We start from the raw sequence: 21,224 nt of genomic DNA, 5'->3' as shown, positions 1-21,224 counted from the left end.
CATTGCCAGGCAGACAACCCTCACCCTTTTTTCAAATAATGTCATACACACATAAACACGGCCAAAGATAGCCTGCGGTGGTTGTACAATGACTTCGAGGGACCCAATAATGATGGTTGAGGCCTTTGACTTGCAGGTCACCTTCATCTATCTTCCTTCCCAAGTTCTTAACTGAATTTCCATCAAAACCAGCATAAACATCTGAAAGCCCGATATAGCCATTTGCTCATGTCCAAAATCCTTTTGAAAATGGTGTTTTACTAGTTTATTACGGGTCTTCCATGTTCGTTGTCAGCATTATTGTTTTTTTTTTTTTATTCCCTTGCGGAATCAAACAATCTTTGGTGGAAATCTATGACCATACGTGGATGAACGTCTCTGCCCTTCTCATTCCCCCAAAACCCTAATCTTAATCAGAAATGATTCCTGTTCCAATATCCAAATCCAAGTTTCCTTGATTAGTCACAACCGCCTTTCATTTTCTGGTTCTCCACAAAATTTTAACTTGTCATAGTCATATAATCCCAACTGTTTTCAATTTCATCATTTTCCCTTCGTTGGTGACCAGCTTGAGTTAATGTATAGTCATGTCTTCTGGTGAGTAATCTCTAGCTTATCTTCTGTTATTTTGTTTCATTAACTGTTTGGGATCTCGGTTCTGCTAATCGAGTTCATCTCCTCATCTCTGAATTTTCAAAATTTTTTTTTCTCTACAAGATCGTTCACTGAAGACGAGAACTCTAACTGGATCGTGGTTCGTAATCTCTGTTAACATGCTAGATTCATAGTCATTAATGTCGATTTTCTGCGGTCTTCCAATCCTTGAATGTGTATACTGCCTCGCTTGTGCCCGTTGGGCGTGGAAGCGATGCCTTCACACTGGCAGCCGTGACAGCGAGAACTGGGGTATTGCGACCGCAGAAGAATTCGAGCCCGTTCCTCGCCTCTGCCGTTCAATTCTTGCTGTCTATGAAGACGACCTTCGAAACCCGCTTTGGGCTCCTCCCGGCGGATATGGAATCAATCCTGATTTTGTAATTCTGCGTAAGACTTATGAAAACACCCATGGCCGCGTCCCCCCATACTTAATCTACCTCAATCACGACCATGGCGATATTGTTCTCGCCATTAGAGGCCTTAATTTGGCAAAGGAGAGTGATTATGCTGTTCTATTGGATAACAAACTCGGGCAGAGGAAATTTGATGGTGGGTATGTCCATAATGGGCTATTGAAGGCAGCTGCACGCGTTCTGGATGCAGAGTGCGATGTTCTTAGAGAGTTAGTGGAGAAGTACCCGAATTATACCTTAACCTTCACTGGACACTCTCTGGGGTCAGGGGTGGCTGCATTGTTAACAATGGTGGTGGTGCAGAATAGGGACAAACTGGGTAACATAGGCCGGAAGAGGATCAGGTGCTATGCAATTGCCCCTGCGAGGTGCATGTCACTGAATTTGGCTGTCAGATATGCAGATGTCATAAACTCTATTGTACTCCAGGCAAGTACTCTGTCTACATTCTAATTTTGTGCTGCTTTTGCAACAACTGGATTGAACTTTTAATAACAAATCTATATTGAAGTGTTCATATAGTATTTTCAACCTAAGGTTTTGAATGGCTATCACGGTCCACTAACCATTCCATACAATTTCTGATTCTACGCCTCTTAGGAGCGGCCAGCTTAGGCCTTCGATAAAGAGATTCAAATGGTCTGACGCTCCAACTCTCCTGTATTAGAATAATTTCCCGACTAAGAGACTAATAAATTAGCTCAGTTAGGAGCTATCTTGCATGATGATGTTAATCTCCCTCATTTTCTTCTCTAATAACTGCAATCTTCTTTGATATCTTTCTTTCTTTCCATTATATGATTTATTTCTTTTTATTTTTTATTATAGCGCTGGTCATTGTATTATTCAAGGTCACTGGCATGATTTCTTTGCATAAGTGTATTGATCTTCTGACTGTGTAGCTTGCCAGCATGAAAGGTAATGAGATATTTATCTTCCCCTCCCCCTCAAGAATCGAAGGAGGAAAAAAGAAAAACCTTATAAATAAGGAGAGATGATGCTGTATTTCTTTTCTGTTCTTCTTTTTCCTTTGGGAGATAAGCAGCAGTGATGTGATTCTATTCATGAGAAAATTTGGTCTGTAAATGGTCATTGCATTTTGAGTGCCTACTCCGAAAACCCTTCTACCCATTTCTCCAAATTATGTGCATGGATGGTGTATTCTATAATGAGGGCAGAAATAAACTTGCATATGTTTGTGCAGTCACTATTTTTTCCATCAGAAATCCACTGATTCCTTTTCTTCCAAAATCCAAGATGGTTTGAACTTTGAACAGTCTGGTTGCCTTTGCTCCAAAAGTGACATTCAGCCACATACAGAAAATTCCATCTGCTTGGAGGTATATCCCAATTCACCTTAATGCCTAGAAAAGAATAACAAAAATCTTGGGAAATTGTGCACAACACAAAGAGCATGCTAACCTCGTGAAACTTGACACCCAAAACATCATGTCAAATGTGTGTGATTCCAGTGAAAACTTGATACTCATGGTGGGGGCATCATACGTCAGGTATGTGTGATTCCAGTAATATCAAGTGAAAGCAAACACGTCCAAAGAAGTCACTATTTAATGGACTTAATATTCTTTTTAATTTTCAGCATACCACAGTATGCGATTAGAGAGTTAAATTAGTGTAATCTTTTAAAATAGTATTTCAAATATGCTCCTAGGCTCCAATCTTTGCCCCAAGATCCTTGGAGTGAATGAGTAGAGAGACCTGGTCATTATCATGGTTTAGCAGTTCTTCCCAATTCCCTTTTAATCTTGTTCTTTGAGTCCAATGACAAGTAATTCTAGTATGATCTAGTTAGGTGAAGTAAATTGTTAGACTTCATTAGAGAATGTCTGAATCAAGATGCACAGGTATCCTTTCAACATGAGAAATTCGGTTGAAGAACACATCCAGCTTAAGTTCCCCTCCATTAAATCATTGATTTTCATCTTTACGATCTTGTATAACAGGAGCTGGAATAATGAGCAAAGGAGTAAAGAGGTATCTTCTGGTTTTCGGATGATGCTCTGACCTTGTAGATGTTCCATCAATTGATCAAAATTTCTGTTGGGTTCAGAAATAGATTTGTTGCTATTAGTATAAGTTTTCTGCAAGACTTACCAGTTGCTTAATAGATACATTGGTGGCTTAAAAGTTTGGAGAAGTCGCTAAATTGGACAATTAGCTCAGAGTGAGTCATCATTATTACATGAGGTTCTAAAATTTCTCTCTCATACCTAAGTTTATGTAAAAGAACAGCAGAAGGTAACACCAGCAGCACTTCCCTCCTCCTCCAAAAAAAAAAATGATTTTTTTTTTTTTTTTTTTTTGGTAAAAGTTGAAATTCAGGAAGCACTTATGCACATGATCAATTTGAATGGGGTTGTAGTTCTTACCTCTTACATAAGTTTAAGGATTGTATCTTCTGTGGAAGAGGTATCTTAATAACTCGTCTTCATCAATAAAAAAGCACTTGTCAATCTAAGAATGACAACCAAGCACTGGCCCTTGCACACTAAAAATTAGGTTCCACTCACAAATTCAGTTATTAATTCATGGATTTTTTTTTTGTTAAAAAAAAAGAGGAAAGAACAACTGTTATCAAATGTTAGATATGATACTCCGATGTTTTCCTGGACTTGGAACAATTCCTTCTTGTCTAAATCTCTAACCTCCACCAGCATAAGAAGAGCAGCAGAGGTTATCACTTGGAAGAAGGTTATTCGTATGATTCAACTCAATTCACTAAGCCTTATTCAGACTACATAAGATGATTGTGTACATATCATTAAAGAAAGTCAAAAACATATTGCTTGCTGTGCTGGCTCTTCATAATTGGTATAACTTTCTTACACGCTTCTTATTATACCCTCGAAATGTTGGTAATTTGTCTTGCCCTTACACCACGTGTAGTTGCTGCTTTATGCATTCTTTCTTCATATTGATGCTTATATGTGCTTAAATTCTAACAGTTTTTTACTTTACTGAACCAGGATGATTTCTTACCAAGAACTGCCACACCCTTGCAAGATATTTTCAAGTCTCTTTTTTGGTAAAAGAATAAGTTCTTTTGAATCATCCTTTGTACTCGGTTTTTTCCTCCATTCGAAAGATTAAAACTTTCATGCTTTAGAAAACTTAAAAACTAGGCAGACTTTTAAGATTTCCTAAGTTAAACCTTCTGGCATTCCCCCCCCCCCCCTAATGAGTCATCAATATGGATCATCTACTTGTTTTCTTTTTCTAATTTTTTTTCTTCCAAAAAACTACTTTAGTCATATGAGTTTTGTGCTGTAATATTAGGAGATGGGTGCTTTTATTTCTGAGAATAGTATTGGATGCTTAAATTTGGGGTTTGCACCTCTTGATGGTTTGTGTAATATTATATTCAGACAGGTCTGTTTTGTTTTGGACAGTTTACCATGCTTGCTGTGTCTAAGGTGTATGAGAGATACATGCATCCCAGAGGAGAAGATGCTGAAGGATCCAAGGCGACTCTATGCTCCTGGTCGCCTTTATCACATTGTTGAGAGGAAGCCCTTCAGGTATCTATAGCTGCTTCACAAATACACTTTTGATGAATAGAATTATGAACTCAAGTGGGAAGATTGGGGATACTTCAGTTTGATTATCCCTCAAGGTATTGTGCAATTATTTATTCTCAACAAAGAGAATGATAAACAGCTAGGAGTTGTGATTTGGACATGTTCTGAATAATAATTCTCTTTTGAGAATCCCAAGCAGTTGAGAAGGTTGCTTAGTTGTGAATGCATTGACATGGACAGAGACACGTTGAGTAGGGTACTATTATTTACCATCAATGTTTTTTTAATATAATTCTTCGACTAAAAAGGTCTTTCTATCATAAAACAAAGTAATGTTGCCTAGCTGCCATCGAGATTCATGTTGCTTCAACACCTTCCATTCTGTGGTCAACCACTGTTTGTAACCTGAGTTTTCAATGAGTGGGTTTCTTTTAGATGGTCCATAGTCTAAAAACTGGTACTTGCATTTACTATGATCCTATTGACACATGGACTTGTAGGAAAGCATCTGTAAAAGATAACCATAAACATCTGGTGGAGAACATAAGCCCTCCCATCTGATCATACTTGTTGTTGGAATGCATCAAACAATTATCTTATATTGGATGTTACTATCATAGTCTTGTTTTTGCTTTATGGTAGGCAGTGGATGTTATGTTGTCGATGAACAATTTGAATTGATGTTAGGGATAGCTGACTCCATGTGGTTGAGATTAGGGTTAGTGTAAGTGGGGAGAATGTGCATTGTAGGAAAGAGGTTAATGCTAATTTCAGGGCCTCATCTTTACTTATTTTAGTTGCCTTGTAGTACTTACGAAAGAAATATAGGTTTATCAAGGCAATCGTGACAGTGGTGGGCCTCACATCCCAGTTGACTAGTGTCGAACTGCTAGCCCAAAACTTAAAAGAATTTTTCTTTCAGTGGGTAAATTACACTTTCTTTTGTTGTTAATAAATGAAATGTCCCTTGTAGAAGTGCTCATCAATCATATGGTGAGTGAATCTCCCTTGGGATATTGTATTGTCTGTACAGAGCAGAATTGTATCATTGATTTGGATGAAATCTTCTTACCAAAAAAAAAAGATTTGGATGAAATATATCAAAACATACTGGAAGGGTGCCTTATGCAGCATGTATTTGGTTGCAGGATGGGAAGATTTCCCCCAGTTGTGAGGACAGCAGTCCCTGTGGATGGGAGATTTGAACATATTGTTCTCTCTTGCAATGTCACTTCTGACCATGCCATCATTTGGATAGAAAGAGAAGCTCAGAGGGCACTGGATGTAAGTTTCCTACTTTCTTTTAGTATGCAAGCTTCTATTTGACGAAGACAGTTTCTGAACCATTTCTCCCCTTAATTTTTAATCTTCTGAAATTCTATGAGTCCCTCTTCATCCATCTTGGTAGTTGATGCAGTTACACACGATAGAGTTAATTAGGGATTTTTTTAAATTTTTTTTTATTATGTTAAGGTTAGATACGTTAGTAGAACAAGAGTTTTGAGTCCAATTCCAACTCAATTTCCGTTTCAGTTTTAGAATCCAACTAGGATTCTTTCCTTCCGGGAGAGACATGGGATGAATGTGATTTCTGGGTTTTTTTTTGTAATAAAAAAACCTGATGTTGAGCAAACGTGGTTGGTGAGTTCTGGATTAGCTGATTATCTCCCTCCCTCACTTCTTCTCTTTACCCTCTGGGGTGTGTCCTCTATACACTCTTCCTCCCACATTCTTGTTCTCTCTTACTTCTCATCTTCTCTGTAACTTGGCATATATAATTCTGGCATTAATCTTTAGTAGATTCTATGTATACTTACCAGTTTCTACATCAATTTATTGCTGCTAATTAAATCTGCTCTGTTTTTCTGAATTTTCCTGCAACTGTTTATCACATCATTGTAGCCCCATTAAAATAATATTGTATGGGCCAGTTCTGTCCACTAGGGCTGGGCAACTCTGTTGGTGATGTTCCATTCTTAAGTGGTTGAGCTTTAGAAAGTTATAGCATAACTTAGGAAATCGGTTTACCGCTGGTTTTGTTTCCATCCGGAGGTTGAAGACAACCTTCTTTGTTATTTACATATAAGGCCATATTTTCTTATTATTAAAAAACCCCTCTAATTCTGATTTGTTTATATTTAACTCCTCTACATAGGTTTAATTTCATAATAACCCTTCTTTTTCAGAAGTTATTTCATATAAAACCGTGCATGTTTATACGGTCGTGTATGAAAACATCCCCTTTACTTTGTCTTCTTGGAAATTTCAATTTAATCTTTTCCTGTTGAACTTTATAGTTTATGCCCATTCTGTTCGTATTTTGTTGATCGTCCTATAATAGGGTTTTGAATTTCCATTTATTTACAAGATTGCCACCATTTCTTTTAAAATTTAATTATTTATTATCTGTGGGTCCATAGCGATTTAAATTTAAGGGTTTTGAAATCCAAAGTCTTTTTTCTACCCCAAAAAAAAATAAAAATCTAAAGTCGCATTAGTAGCACTCATGTTTCAACCGAAGAAAACCAGGCTACTATACTACTTAGGGAGTGTAGTAGAAATACTCTCTAGTTTTGGAGTTATATTCCTTTTCTTTTATTTTTTAAGAAAAAAGAATGTTGTCAGGTCGAGTGGTTTCTACCGCTCCACCCCCTATAAAATAAAAAATCCCCTAATCGGCGTCATGTTCATCCCCTCATTGACCCGTGTTGGTGTAGGGGCCACACGCGATATTATTCTATATTTTTAGGGAATAAGAATTCTGACCAGCAGCGTGGGTGTAAGGGACCAAACATAAAGAGGTACGAAATGATCGCGCAACTCCCATGAAAGGTGGAAATCCCACTCTTATCGATGCTTTCTGCATATACTCCCATTGGCTCCCACGTTGGTGCAGGGGGGGGACACTGCCTTTTTCCCTTTTTTTAAAATGCCAATTTGAGCATAGTAAAAGCATATTCTGCCACTGGTTCTAGTTTGAGAGCGGCCACTTTGTGCAAAGAATGACAAAAGTTAAGACCAACCCCAATCCCAATCTACCCCTATCTGGATCCTGCAAGGGTGGGACTTGGACCAGGTTACTACCCTTTAAAGTGCCAATGTGCAAACATCCCACTTTTGATTTATACATTAGCTTTACGAATTCCATGACATCCAAGGTTTTAGGAATCAGTATCGGCCGATACTGATACTGATACCAGATCGATGATACATTATGAACAGGTTAAATTCCATGTTGGTGTCGATATCTTTGAAGGGAAAAATATCTGATATGGACTGATATGTATCGGTTTCAAACCTTGTCGATACCTGATTCGATTCCATGAAATAAAACTAGAATGACATCCTCCTCCATCCAACAAAAAAAAAAAAAAGAAAAAGTGAAAGAGAGGAAAAATCCTTAGTAATTAGAGTTTGGATATTTTCCTGTGTAAAACTCTGATGTTAAATAATTTCTACTTTCTTAGGTGATTCATGGAATCATGTCTGGTGAGGTTAACACATGCTTTCTCTCCAGAAAATGCTAGAGAAGGATCGGATAATGGAAATCCCTGCAAAGCAGAGGATGGAGAGGCAGAAGACTCTAGCCAGAGAGCACAGCGACGAGCACAAGGCAGCACTAAAGCGAGCAGTGACATTGGCAGTCCCACATGCGTACTCACCTTCCTCTTACGGAACATTTGACGAACAGGACACTAGTCCCAGAAGCAGTAGTGGGGAAGCTTCTTTGGGAACACCTAGGAAAGACAAGAGGAGGAGGGAAAGCTGGGATGAATTGATTGAGCGTCTCTTTGACAAAGATGATTCAGGCCACATGATTCTGAAAAAGTCATAGTTGTTGATTCATAAACAAAAGTTGATTTAATATTTGTTTGTGAGAATCATTCAATTATTTATTTATTTATTTTTCCATATTTTGGGCCTGCCTTTTTTTTAAATCAATTATTTCACATCCCTAAATAATCAATTTCAAATATTTCAAATCTAGTTTTTAAATTTTATTTTTCAATCAATTTTCTTTAGAAATCACTGTTCATGTGAGAGGATGATATGTCATTAATGCCTCTGCCCTTTTAGTCAGATTTCAAAAGTGGTTCTTTTATTTGCCCAAAACTGTATTCAGGCAGTATAGCGAACCCTCTCCCTTATTATTATTGGACTGAAGTCCTACTTTTCTATTAGAAAAAGGCAAAAATAAAAAAGAACAGTTTGGATCCTCTGCTGCCGCCTACCCGTGTGACCGGTGTGCAGCCTCACATAGGCAGGATGTGGGGACCTCCACCCAGGCAACATGTTTGGGCGGTCATTTCACCCCTGCCTGTGTGAGGCTACACACCGGCCGCACGGGCAGGCGGTAGCAGAGGATCCGAATCCAATAAAAAAAGGGCACACGAACGGAAAAATATGGAAAAAAAAATGCCCATTGTCTTAGGGGATATCATTTATTTACACACGGAAGATGTGAAGAAAGTATATACATGAACTATACTTTTCTCCTACACCTGTAAAGAAAGAAACCACATCCACCACTGGGTAACAGCGAGAAATATAATGCCGCTCCCCATTCTTTACTATTGGACTTCCAGAACTCACTCTCCTGCGCATGCGAAGAAGATGGGGTTAGCAATAGATAGATTAACATTGTTTATAATAAGAAAAATGAACTAGGTATCCAACATTTTACCATGCATTCTCTTAAGAAACCGTTCAAACTCCAGGAAATTTTGGTCCTCCATCAGATCATTGCCAAGCCTGAGGTAGGTAAATCCTGATAAGTGCTTCCCATCTGGATGATTAAGGGGCTTGGCATTATCCAAAATCTTGTTGTAGCCATTTCTATCATGACAAGGAAGAGCATTTTCAATACTAACAGGAATGCAAGCATCCCATGCAGCATTGAGCAGCTGTAAACAAGAACACATCAAGTCTGAACTGAACCCACTATGTACCAGATAACAGTTTCAAATTATACCCCCCAAAGAGACAAAATAATCTAAGCAAGGAGGCCACACCTTTCCATTCAATAATCAACATAAATACTCCAATAAATATGATTGGAAAATATTGTAATTCTAGGTTAAGTAACAAACATACTAATGATCCAATATAATTTCAAACTCAAAACCAATTTAGACTAGAATAGATTTTATTTGAGAATATAGCAAGAGAATAAAATAAAACAATCATCTTCCAAAATGTCCAATATCACCATAATCTTGATAAGCATCTCAAATTTGATAAGAGTCCTTTTAAAATTGAGAATACAGCCAGAAAATAGACTAAAGATTTTCAGATGACACTTGCTACACCCTTTTTCTCGTTCAGCAGTTTCTGCCCCCACAAATCTTGCCAAAAAAACATGTCCTAGATGTTGCAAAAATTAGCAAAATCATAAGTCCCCTTTTACTGCTTACCTGCCAGACAAGGCCCTCAGGATCGGCTAGTGCCTCTGGGTATTTCTCCTCTTGATGCACAGTGCGCAATTCAGCACATGTGAAGTTAAGAGTGACCCCGTGTGTCTTTAACATTGCAGCAATTGAAGTATAGCCATCCCTGTTGCTAGGATTGTAAAACCCAGCAGTCAATTCAGCAGCATGGCTGGCTGTCTTGTACCACCAATGAATACCTGATACCTGATCACCAATAAAATGGAGCTTGGACTTCAAATATAGCTAAAACTTATACAAATTTTGAAAGCTAAGCAAGGTTCCATATAACAAAAATAGATGGGGTAACATTATGGAACCCAACCATATGTTAGCACTTAGCATAACTGTCGTAACCATTACATCTTTCCTTATTTTATTACATTCCCAATATCTAAGCATTCAAATACAGGGTCTATATTGTCATGTGACAAAAATGTAATTCAACAAAAATGATGTCCTCACAGAAAATTTTTGAATAATTAGGTCCCATTCATCTTGCAGTAAGCAGAGTTGCCATTCTTATTAAGCAACAATATTGTGGAACTAGGCTCACCTTTGCAGCAATAGAGGTGCCTTCGAAAGCATACTTGGCCAAAAAAAGCACAAGGTTGGCATGGTCAATCAAAACTTGAGAATACCAATTAAGGAAGAATCTGCCATAGTAGCTATTATATTCACCCCCATCACGAAAGAAGCCCGTTTCATGAGGGTAGGAATTGTAAGAACCTGCGTCTTTTGGAAATCTAGCAAAACTGTCATGTCCCCTTGCTCTTGCTGCCATCCTCAGACTCTTAATCAAATATTGATCATAACACTACCAAGAAAAAAAAGAAGAACTTCATGAACGCTCAATGAAATCACAGTTTCCATCAAGAAAAATAACAATCTGACAAAGAATAAAGAGGATAGTGAAAGAATCAAATGAAATGAAAAGATAATGTTCAGTTGGACCAAGTAAGCAAATACCAAGGACTGCTTTGGCAATGTTCCTAGAACACCGTAGAGCTCACATGTGAAGAAAGATTGAAGAATCTGATGAATTTTCAGCATGGGAGCATGGTATTATCATGAGATTGGTGTGCATGGAAGCTTGCAATAGACTTAAGATACATATGGAACTGCCAGAATTCCTTTTAGAACTTTCCAATTTGGAATTGGTCAAAATTAAGTTAAAGATAGGCACGAATGACATATATAGTAGTTTCCTTTTGTTGTCTTTGTTCCTGTTAGGAATTAGTAAGTGTAGAATCATAATGATCTGTCCTTGCTAGTTGAAATCCATCCACTTGCCACATCAGCAAACAAGGGCAGATCCATGTGCTAGAAGACCCCAACCATCTCACTGGTCAAGCTCCACTTCAAAAAATGCAAGGGAAATGGCTTAAAAGTCAGTCCAAAGTTTTAAAAAAAAAATTATAGAAATGCCAGTGGTGATGTGATCCTGAGTTCAAAAATCCTGATTGAGTTCGTTATGGTCCCACCCAAGTAATATACGAGTCAACAATTGAAAGGAATGGAAATTTGTAATTTCAATAATAATCCAGCACCTTAAGAATAAGAAACCAATGAAAAGGACCAAGTAGAAATTTGAAAGAGGACTTTTCTGGAATTATAAATTTAGAATGGGGGTTAAATTAGGAATAAAAAAATATATGAGTAGGGTTTATGTAATAACAGTATGTAAAGGGCTCAATGGTAATTTTGGGACTTTACTTTCTTCAACCTAACGACAACCTAATAATATAACAACAGGGCAGCGGTATCTCAACGACTCAACCCCATATCCATTGAAGGAACTCACACCACAGACTCACAGAGGTTCGATCAGCCTAAAACCTTGAGGTAAGATTCTGCAATCGCAACTCTATTAGGAACAATCATCAATAGGTCAATGAATCTGGTAACAAAGAAATATTTCTGCAACTGAACCCAACGGTACTAGTGAGTCCTGACCTGGTTGCTGGTTTGATACTTTGATTCTTGCAGAAGAGTTATTCTTTGACACCTATATGGGAAATGTATGCCCAGAATATAAAACCCAACAGATCAGAGATGAAGGAACCGATCAACTTTGTTTTTTTTTTTTGAGTCCAGCAGTTTCACCAAACAGAGGTTTTCAGAATAACTCTGAAATCTCCACAGTAAGATCAAGGGATTCGATAAGAAAAAGAAACAGAAAAGAAGAAGAAATATAAGTAGAAGACTGACCTGAGAATCCGAATCGGATTCAAATCAAACAGAAAAGGTGAGTGAGAGAAGGAAGAACACCACAGAGCTCTTGGCAGCTTACGAAACCAAACATTAATTCCATCTAAAATTCTGCTCCTTCGTTGGTTACATGGCTATTTAAAAACTTGTAAGAAAAACGAAACCTATTCAAACTCAACAACTGAAACTGAGTTGGAATCAGACTCCACAATGCTATCTCCTAGGACTCCTACCGCTGGATAAACAAGATAAAAAAAATAATTACCGACATAACCCAATAAAAAAATAACTTAAATATTCCTACGTTTAACTGCATCAAGCAGACTCCATTACAGTTAGACATTCTGGTAACTTTAAGAAACTTTGATCTCACTTTGTAACCATTTCCAATGCTTCTGTCGAGCTGAAGCTTGACAAAAGAGAAGTTCGGGATCCTCTGTCAAGTAGGCCCATCCACGTCCATCCAAATCTGCCAGATGGGGAAAAAATAGAAAGTAGTCTCTAAAGTTGGTTCCATAAAGTTGCCTAGATACTAAAATTTGTTTCCTTTCAAACTTAGAAGTTATAAAGTAAGAGGGGATTAAAATGTAGGTGAGTTACTAATTCTCCAAAAGAATGAAGCCTATATAAAGGTAAGGAGCCCTCCAAGGCTATTATGCTTATTATTCTACTTTTTTTTTAAAAAAAACAGAAGTTGAGTTGTAGCTCTTCTCTACTCTTGTGGTTGTTCCTTAAGGTTTAGCGTGTTAGTTGTTGCAACATTAAACCCTAGTTGAGTAGATTCCCATCCCATTGGCTATCTATTGATTTCTCAAAAAATTCCTCTTTGTTTTATCACCTTCAATTCACATGGCTGAGAAGTTTTATCAAAGGTAATTGAAGTTCAATTATTGCTGCATCCCTGGCCAGCAATTCTTCAAATTAATTGATAAATTTACAGGAGTAAAAAAGATCCAGTTTCTGTGTCCTAGGATTACTGTCTTGCTTACAGCCAAATTTAGTGACCAATTTGACTTACCTACAGTTGATTGATTGACTTGGAATAGAAAATCTTTTTCGTTTGAAAATTATCAGCTTCCCATCAATGTTCAATCGACATTTCTCCAATTTGAAGTATTTGCATCATATAGAGCTCCATTTAGTCAATTCTGGAGAGGTTATACTTAAGGTATTTAATGGATTATTCTGGCGTGGACCTGCTCTGTTTTGTAGGCTCTCCACAGTAAGGTTCTGCATCAGTGTCAAAATGAACTCCCTCTTTTAAACAGGACCCACCCTTGTACAAGAAATGGGCCAAGTATGAAGTTGGGATCACTCTTTGCCTAACACTCCCATACATCAGTTTTCCACTAGGACTTGAAGAAAAATCCTACTTCTGTCCCTAATCATGTGTGAGGAAAAGTAGAGAAGAAGAAAACTTGTAATCTTAATTACATAAGGCCATAATGTGGAAGAGTCAAGAACTTGCATCCATGCAGCCAAAAAGGGAAAAGTTCTTAGACAATGGGGGTAGAAAAACCAAGAATCAAATCACCTGGAATTCACCAATGCCAGGATATTCCCAGCCATGCTTCTCGAGATAGGAAGGATATCGTAGCTCCCCACAGGGGCCTAGCCCAACTTCAATCTCTGAGATAATTCCATCCTTAAAGAGCTCATCAAATTCTACTCGAAAGCTTCTCATGTAATCAAAGTACACCTACAAAGAATTTATTACAGATACAAATCGGTAAAAAGTTTAAAACTAAAAAAAGGGTTAAAGGAAACACCCATGAACAAGTTCACTGAATAAATGCGACAACTTAGGAACTTTGTGAGTTTGTGGTCATGTTACATAATAAACTATTTAAGGACTAGATTTTAATTTGTCATTGTCTTCAGTTAATTAAAGAGTGGGACCCAGAGATAGCTTATTTAAGCTGTTGGTTAGGGAAGATTTATTTAAGAAAATAAGTTGTATTAGGTTTCATTCCAGTTGGGTGGAGGAAGAAGGGTCTGTTTGCTTTTTGTGTTTGGTCACTTATGTTCCACAGCACCTTTTCATAATATGGCTAGTGCTATTTGATGCAGATAAAACATAGAATTGGGCTTATTTTAGTGGAAATAAACCTTGGGTTGGACTTTTAGTCCAATGGGTTATCTTTGTAATAATAGGCTACTTTAATGGGCCTAAATTATGGGTAGAAGGTAGGAATACGAGATTTACTTTATAAATTTAGTTTTAGTATTTTATTTCATTAAATAATTGTTATTTCTTTAGTTTTTAAGGATAGGATAGAGTCTTGAATGAATAGAACTTCTATTCCTACTTTGGACAGAGTTTTACTAATGTGGGACAGGTATCCTAACTAGTTAAGATAGAATTTTAGCAATAAGAGACACCTATTCCTAATATGGATATAGTTTCTTATTTCTTTCTTTCCTCTTTCAAGTAAACTTTCCTTCCCATTGAATGTATACTTTTAGTTTTTATATATTGATGTAAGAGACATAAGAGCCATAGAGCTCCATAAGATTTTACTATTGAATAAAATTGGTTTTTGCTGCCTCTGTTCTGGGGGATTCAGAATGGCTCTGCTTTGGGATGGAACTACCCTTGGAGGGATGCTTGGTCCATAATTTTAAAATTATCTTCTACTTCTCTATTCTTCTAATCTTCTTCTTCACTGTTTAATCCATCAATCAGGTCAGTAACTCTTTGTTTCTGTTCAGTTATACCATATATTTTACAGCTGGAAATCGCTATTTCTTAATTAATACTGCTACGAATTCAATTTTGATTTGTTAAACAACATCATGGTCCAACTAAATGGGGTCGACCACATAGATCTTTGCTCTCCAATCAGCTCTATTTGAACTCATACCAGGAACAAGGCCTAAACTAAGCATGTCTTTCTTCACCGCTTGTCCTTTGGTTATCCTATGTCTGCCCCTGGCTCTTTTGGTTCCCTCAATTTGAAGCAGGTCACTCCTTCGAACTGGGGCATCTGGAGGCGCCTTCGTTGTACATGGCTATACCACCTCAAACGACTCTCTCTAAGTTTGTCATGAATCGGAGCTACTCCCAACCCAGCTCTAATATGGTCATTCCTTACTTTATCCTTCCTAGTTTTCCCACACATCCATCTCAACATCCTCATCTCAGCAACACCAAGTTTATCAATATGACACTTCTTCACAGCCCAGCATTCCGCACCGTACATCATAACTGGTCTAATGACAGTCCTATAGAATTTTCCTTTAAGCTTTAAGGGGATACATACACCGTCTATTTTAATCCTCTGGATAACGTCGTCTCATATGTTGCCCTCCTTCTTTACGATTGATCCCAGATATCTAAAATGATCACTTTGCAGGATCTCCTTCACACCAATATTCACCACCTCTCTATTTCCGTCTCAATTCTGATTTATTATATCACAATCAAAAGCTATTCTGAACCTACCTATGGTTTTAAAATCTGAATCTGACTTCAGAACATTAGGATCCTATTACTACTAGGATTTCTCATTTCTCATGTTTGTTTACCTACATCCGGTTGCTGTCATTAAATTTCTCTTAAATCTAGTTTAAACCTGTCACTGCGATTCTGGTTTCATTGGATTTCTGAACCTAGTAACCTTAGGCTTCTAGAAACCCACCACTATTTGGCTACTGCTACTGCTATTGTTATATACTGCTGTTCAAGTCCCTTGCTATTCTTGGTTGAGTAACCAGATTCTTTGGTTTGTCCTTTTGCTATTGAAATTTTGGTAAGATTTTCTTTGTTTTTAATTAGCTCTGGAATCTTGGGAATGAGGTCTGGTTGTTTGAACTAGTTAGTATTGAGTTTTGCTGCCTGTTATTGAATTAGCATTCATTTGAACTCACAGGTCTTTAATCTGCATGGTACTGTAACTCAAATTCATCGCCTTCTGAATACTGTGATACCCGATCACTTTGTTATTTTTGGGACTTGAATCTCTCTTTCATTACCGATCCTGTGATTAGCTCATTAACCAGATTGGGAGATTATAAATAAAGGGAAGAAGAATGCTGCCCGGTCATATGGATGAGGGGACACGTAGGGGCATTGACCAAGAGGGGATTTTTCATTTAGTAGGGGGCAGAGCAGTGTTCTTTTCCCATAAATAAATTATCAAAAGTTTCTTTTTTGCAAAAATAGCTGCTTTTCCAGAGGGATATGGGTTAATTAAATCCGAAAATCATAATATCTCATCATATTGGTTTGGTATTTAATTCTACAAAGCATTTACTATTGCTGATTTGTCGAATAATGTGCTATTTTCTTAACTAATTGAACAGGTGAGCTCTGCTGCAGGCTGAATTAGGTGACCTAGACCCCTTGCCCACATCAAATATTCTATAATTGTAACCTTGAGAATACACGTAGCAAAGGCTTGTAACAGTGACGATTACGTGCATTGCCTGCCTCATTGTTCCCTTCTCACTTTTTTTTTGGGGGGGTTTGTTCTTGACGACTGTATTGGTCATAAAAAAATAAAATAAAGGCTAGATAGAAGTAGGAGAAACATCGAAGACATTGGAATATAAAATAATGCTCCATAAAAGATATCTGACAGATACCTCAACAGCAGTTCGGCCTCTTAAAACCCGTTCCTTGTCAATACCCCATGTGAGGCATTCTGAGTTCCGCTTACCGTCTTTGTCAGTGAAAAAAATGTCAGGATTTTCTTTACCAATTTCTGCCACCCAAGGAGGCAGCGGAATGTGTACATCATCACCAACATTTCGTCCACATTCATGAAATGACATTACGACCTGTGGCAACAAAAACCAACAATTAGGACGAGTGAGGAAAAAAAAACTTCATTGCCAAGGCAAAGATGTTATCAAGTTTTACTATCATGACTACGTAATGCAGTAGGGCAACGGTTCTTCTTGGCCTGAATGAACAAGGCAGACCCTAATTGCCACATGGCATGAAACACAATCGAAAAAAGAAGAAGCTGGACTGTGCAAGCAGGGAAGTTCCACACATGGTGCGCCATAGGTTAAGATTGCTATTAAATTTGGCCTGTATCCAATGAAGGAGCCACCTTAACTATCCAACAGCACAGATTGGCCACACCAATCCACCATGTGGTTCAAATCAGGTTGCTTGGGTTGGCTGTTGTGTTAATCTTAGCACCGTGAGTTATGCTACACTGTTGTATCATCATTAGCATTGTTGGTGGTTTGTAAGTTGTTTATGTTGTTGTTCAACTTGTATTAATAGTTCTCATTAAAAATTTGTATTAAATATTAAATATGCTTGATTTCTTTTAGTAATAAATATTTTCATAAATGTCATCTTTGATATACATATATGCATAATAGTTTCAAATTGGAAGAATTATATATGCATGACTCTCAAGAAATAGCCATTAACCAAAATTTTGAAATTGGATTCAACAAAATATGAATGACATAATAACCTAGGACCTTAATTCCTTATATCTGTTTTTCAGTCATTTCCCTTGTATTGCAAAGAAACAAATACAATAAAAAGGGCTTACCCAGTGCATGAGGCTCCCGCCACTGCAGGGTCTGGGGAGGGTTATAGTGTATGCAGCATTACCCCCACTTTGCAGAGAGGCTGTTTCCAGAGACTCGAACCCGTCTCTGGAATTAAGAAACAAATGCAATATAATAATTAATTCCACAGTACCACATATTTATACAACTTACCTGCAATTTGAGATTGAGATCACGAACAATTTGAAAAAGCTTCTTGTAACCACTCCAATTATACTCTTGCGGAGCATGAGCCTCCACTATTCCCCACCAACAATCAACCATCACACCATCAACATTAATTGATTTCAATTTCTGTAGCTGCCAATACAAACCCTCTGGATCAACAAGCTCACAGTTCGTATTGATAACTCCCAGCTGTCATCCCATCAACAAAAAGCATAAACATTATAAAAAAAATATTCTGGGGCTGACTATTAAGTCTATAACTCATGTCATAATAATCAAAAAAGGCAGCCCCCACCTCAAACCAAAACTATTTGAAAGTAGAGTAAAAGTGATAAATGTTTTACACATATTATGGATGACAGTAAAGGAATAAAAATAAAATATAAGTGGAATGAAGTGCAGCGTATGCAGCTCCTCACCGGCAGCATCACATAAACTGGAACATAAGGGCTGCCTGCAAAATCACGCTCTTGAAACTCCGGATGTATGTCTATTACCTATAAGGAAAAGAGTAAAAGACAAAATGAGAGAGGAAGACATCCAGATCATGTCCACCAAAATGGAAATGAAAAGGGAAGTAGTTAACAGATTTTAGGAAGTTAGTAAAATTTTGCACACTGCCACATAAAATTTGGGGCTTTATGCATGAATCATTGATTTTGGTATTACGATCGCATCTGCCGAGTTAAATCAGGATTGGCTACTACCAATCCATACGACACTGCACAATGCAAGTGATTCCCCCTCATGCATACGGCAAATTTTGGGTCGCATCAGCTGAGTTAACTAGGGATCAGCCATAACCGATCCGATATCTGAATCCTTGCAATTTAATGAAACTTCCAATAAGTATTGCATGCCAAAGAAAAGAAATGACTTCCAAAAAAAGAAATAAAAATACAAGAAAATTAGTAGTTATTGTCAATTAGTAAGGTGACTCGAACATGCAATCTCTTAAGTGCAGGTCAAATATGTCAACCAAAATTAAAGGCTCAAATAGGCAAAAGTTCAATTCTAGTAAAGATGATATCCAGATGTGCAATGAAGTCATCAGCTTATGTTTAAAGAGTATAGTCTAGCACTTCCAATCAATACAAACAGAGATACCATGTTAGAACCCTAAAGATAATGTACAAGTAAGCTTCATTTTCAACAACACTTCATCCAACCTTCTTGAGAAGCCAATCTTCAATTGTCTGTCATTTTATTTTCCCGAGTGACACAAGGCTTAACATATTGATTACGAATTCTTTTCACTCTTTAAACATGAAAGAGATCGAATACCAGATTAAAAACGAAAAAGAAAAGTAGCTTCTATTTTCTCTTTCTTTCGTTCTTTCTATCATTATTTAAGTATCAAGATCAAACTCAAATTAAAAATGAAAGAAATAACTTCTGCACCTGCTGATCTCCTCTATCGACCACCATGGATCCAATGCGAGACCGAGCACTAGAAGAGCCATCGTAAGATGAAGGATTTGGCATAAAGACGTCCTTCATACGGTAGGGACGGTGATCCGCAGTGTTCCGGAACTCAAGAGAGACTCCCCTGAGGGAAGCAGGTGGATTCTGAGCTGCCACCGTATGCGAAGACGAAGTAACAGCTTCAACAGGCGTTGCAGCAACAGGTCTGGCACTCTGAAAGATTCGAACAAACGACAATGCCATCACTTTCTTTCCTCAAATTCGCCAGAAATGGAATCAAGATCATCCTAACCTTAGTTTTTTTTCACTCTCTCTAAAGTCTAAACCAGAAAAAACGAAGACGACAGTGGTAGCGAGGAGAGAGAATTAGTGAGAAGACCCTTCTTATAAGAACCAAGAACCAAGAACCAAGAACTACGACTATATTTCTCGCGGGAAAAGATCTACACGAGCACGTTTTGCCACGTGGAGCCTAAATCGCCATCTTACACTCTTTTACTTATTAAATTGACCAAGGTCAAACTCAAGACTTGTTTAGAAGCGCCACGTGGAAGAGAAATCGGACGGTGTCAATTTATCATATATATAGAGAGAGAGAACTCTCTTGAAGGAAAGGACTATATAAGAAGCTATAAGAACATAGGAAAGGAAAGGACATTGATGGGGTGTTCTGCAATTGAGGAAACCAGGTTAATTTCGATTTCCGCGAGGAGAAGCGATGAAAGGTTGAAAACTGAGCTTCACCTAGGGTTAGCTTACCTGAGATCTGGAAGGGAAGGTGGTTCCATCTGGAAGAACAACCCACCCAGCTTCTCTAGCGAGGGCAGAGATCACATCGTTTATATCGGCTCTAACCCTGAGATTATAGTTCCCATGCATTCTTAGGCCGGCCAGGATCCTCGCTGTGACCGCCCTTCGATGTCGCTCCCGTAACTTCGTTCTCTCTTTCTCCTCTTTTGCTCTGCACCTTCGAACTCCTCCTCCTCCACTGGAAGTCATTTGTTCCTGGAATTGCGGATGTTGTTGCTGTTGAAGATGGTGGTGCTGCTGGTGCAGATGTTGAAATCGATTAGTGCTGTTTGATCCGATGATACCTGCATTCGTGGCCATCATCGAGGTGAAGTCACTCCTGTTTTTCTTCTCCTCCTCCTCATCATCGTCATCTTCGTCATCCTCTGCTTTCACTTCCATCTCCATCTCCTCCTCGTCTTCTTCGCTTGTTCCTCCAAACCTCGCCATCTCTTGTGCCATTCTCTATAAGTTGACACTTCTCTTTTGATGCTAAATTATTAGCGCCATATCGTTGAAGAATTCTCGATCCCCCGTCGAAGTCCTGTTTTCTGCACGAGAATCAGATAACCTTTTCGTGAAGAAACTCAAGGAATAAAAGAATTGAAGCTCTTTGTTTCGAATATATATTCAAGTTACCTTGTTATATTTGCATGCCGATGCAATACGCCTTCAACCCGTGACTCCATCCATCCATTTTAGGGTTCCCCAACCCCCCCCCTCAATCAGATTCGTTAAAGACCTCGACACCTCATCTCTCGACCAAATCAATGAATCTTGCCTTTTCCCTCCAGAATCCGAGCTACCACGACGATATTCACCTACCAAGATAACGCTTTACCAGACCAAAATCAGACTCTCCAGCGAGTCTTATGAACCCTCGCCGCTTCCCGGCGAGACAGCAATTTTCCGGGGAGTCCTACTTGTCATGCAGGAGACACCGGACAGAGAACAGATTTAATTGGAACTTCAGAAACTAAGGGCTTCTGAAGGGGCAGTTAAAACTCAGAAGCATTAGCTCTGCGGTTTCCGGCGGTTGTAACCGGCGTTGGGTTGAC

General features: G+C 38.2%; 2 protein-coding genes across 2 annotated transcripts; one reads left to right on the top strand and one right to left on the bottom strand.

The window, feature by feature from the left end:
• Window positions 1-551: 551 nt before the first annotated feature.
• Window positions 552-8,447, top strand: LOC122666248. Its single transcript, XM_043862407.1, has 5 exons — window positions 552-1,499; window positions 4,058-4,116; window positions 4,481-4,609; window positions 5,758-5,893; window positions 8,127-8,447. The coding sequence occupies exons 1-5, from the start codon at window positions 795-797 to the stop codon at window positions 8,442-8,444; spliced, it is 1,347 nt and encodes a 448-aa protein (XP_043718342.1). The 5' UTR covers window positions 552-794; the 3' UTR covers window positions 8,445-8,447.
• Window positions 8,448-9,930: 1,483 nt separating this feature from the next.
• Window positions 9,931-20,680, bottom strand: LOC122666031 (beta-amylase 7). Its single transcript, XM_043862146.1, has 8 exons — window positions 20,137-20,680; window positions 19,354-19,590; window positions 18,372-18,449; window positions 17,938-18,141; window positions 16,834-17,028; window positions 13,781-13,945; window positions 10,592-10,852; window positions 9,931-10,242 (listed from the first exon to the last, which is right to left on the bottom strand). Exons 1-8 carry the CDS (start codon window positions 20,626-20,628, stop codon window positions 9,931-9,933), a joined length of 1,944 nt encoding a protein of 647 aa, XP_043718081.1. The 5' UTR covers window positions 20,629-20,680.
• Between the last annotated feature and the right edge of the window lie 544 nt (window positions 20,681-21,224).

The sequence above is a fragment of the Telopea speciosissima genome, chromosome 6 (assembly GCF_018873765.1).
Source record: "Telopea speciosissima isolate NSW1024214 ecotype Mountain lineage chromosome 6, Tspe_v1, whole genome shotgun sequence".
Classification (NCBI taxonomy): Eukaryota; Viridiplantae; Streptophyta; class Magnoliopsida; order Proteales; family Proteaceae; genus Telopea; species Telopea speciosissima.
This window is presented reverse-complemented; position numbering and strand designations above follow the sequence as displayed.

Bases quoted from the DNA above. Each gene is read 5' to 3' on its own strand.
- LOC122666031 (XM_043862146.1), bottom strand. From the start codon at position 20,628: ATGGCACAAGAGATGGCGAGGTTTGGAGGAACAAGCGAAGAAGACGAG. The intron at 10,853-13,780 runs GTGATTTGATTC...TTTTCTTGGTAG, and splicing joins CTGGCATTGGTGAATTCCAG to TGTTATGATCAATATTTGAT. The intron at 10,243-10,591 runs GTGAGCCTAGTT...ATTGGTGATCAG, and splicing joins GCACCTCTATTGCTGCAAAG to GTATCAGGTATTCATTGGTG.
- LOC122666248 (XM_043862407.1), top strand. From the start codon at position 795: ATGTCGATTTTCTGCGGTCTTCCAATCCTTGAATGTGTATACTGCCTC. The intron at 1,500-4,057 runs GCAAGTACTCTG...TTACTGAACCAG, and splicing joins TAAACTCTATTGTACTCCAG to GATGATTTCTTACCAAGAAC. The intron at 4,610-5,757 runs GTATCTATAGCT...ATTTGGTTGCAG, and splicing joins GTTGAGAGGAAGCCCTTCAG to GATGGGAAGATTTCCCCCAG.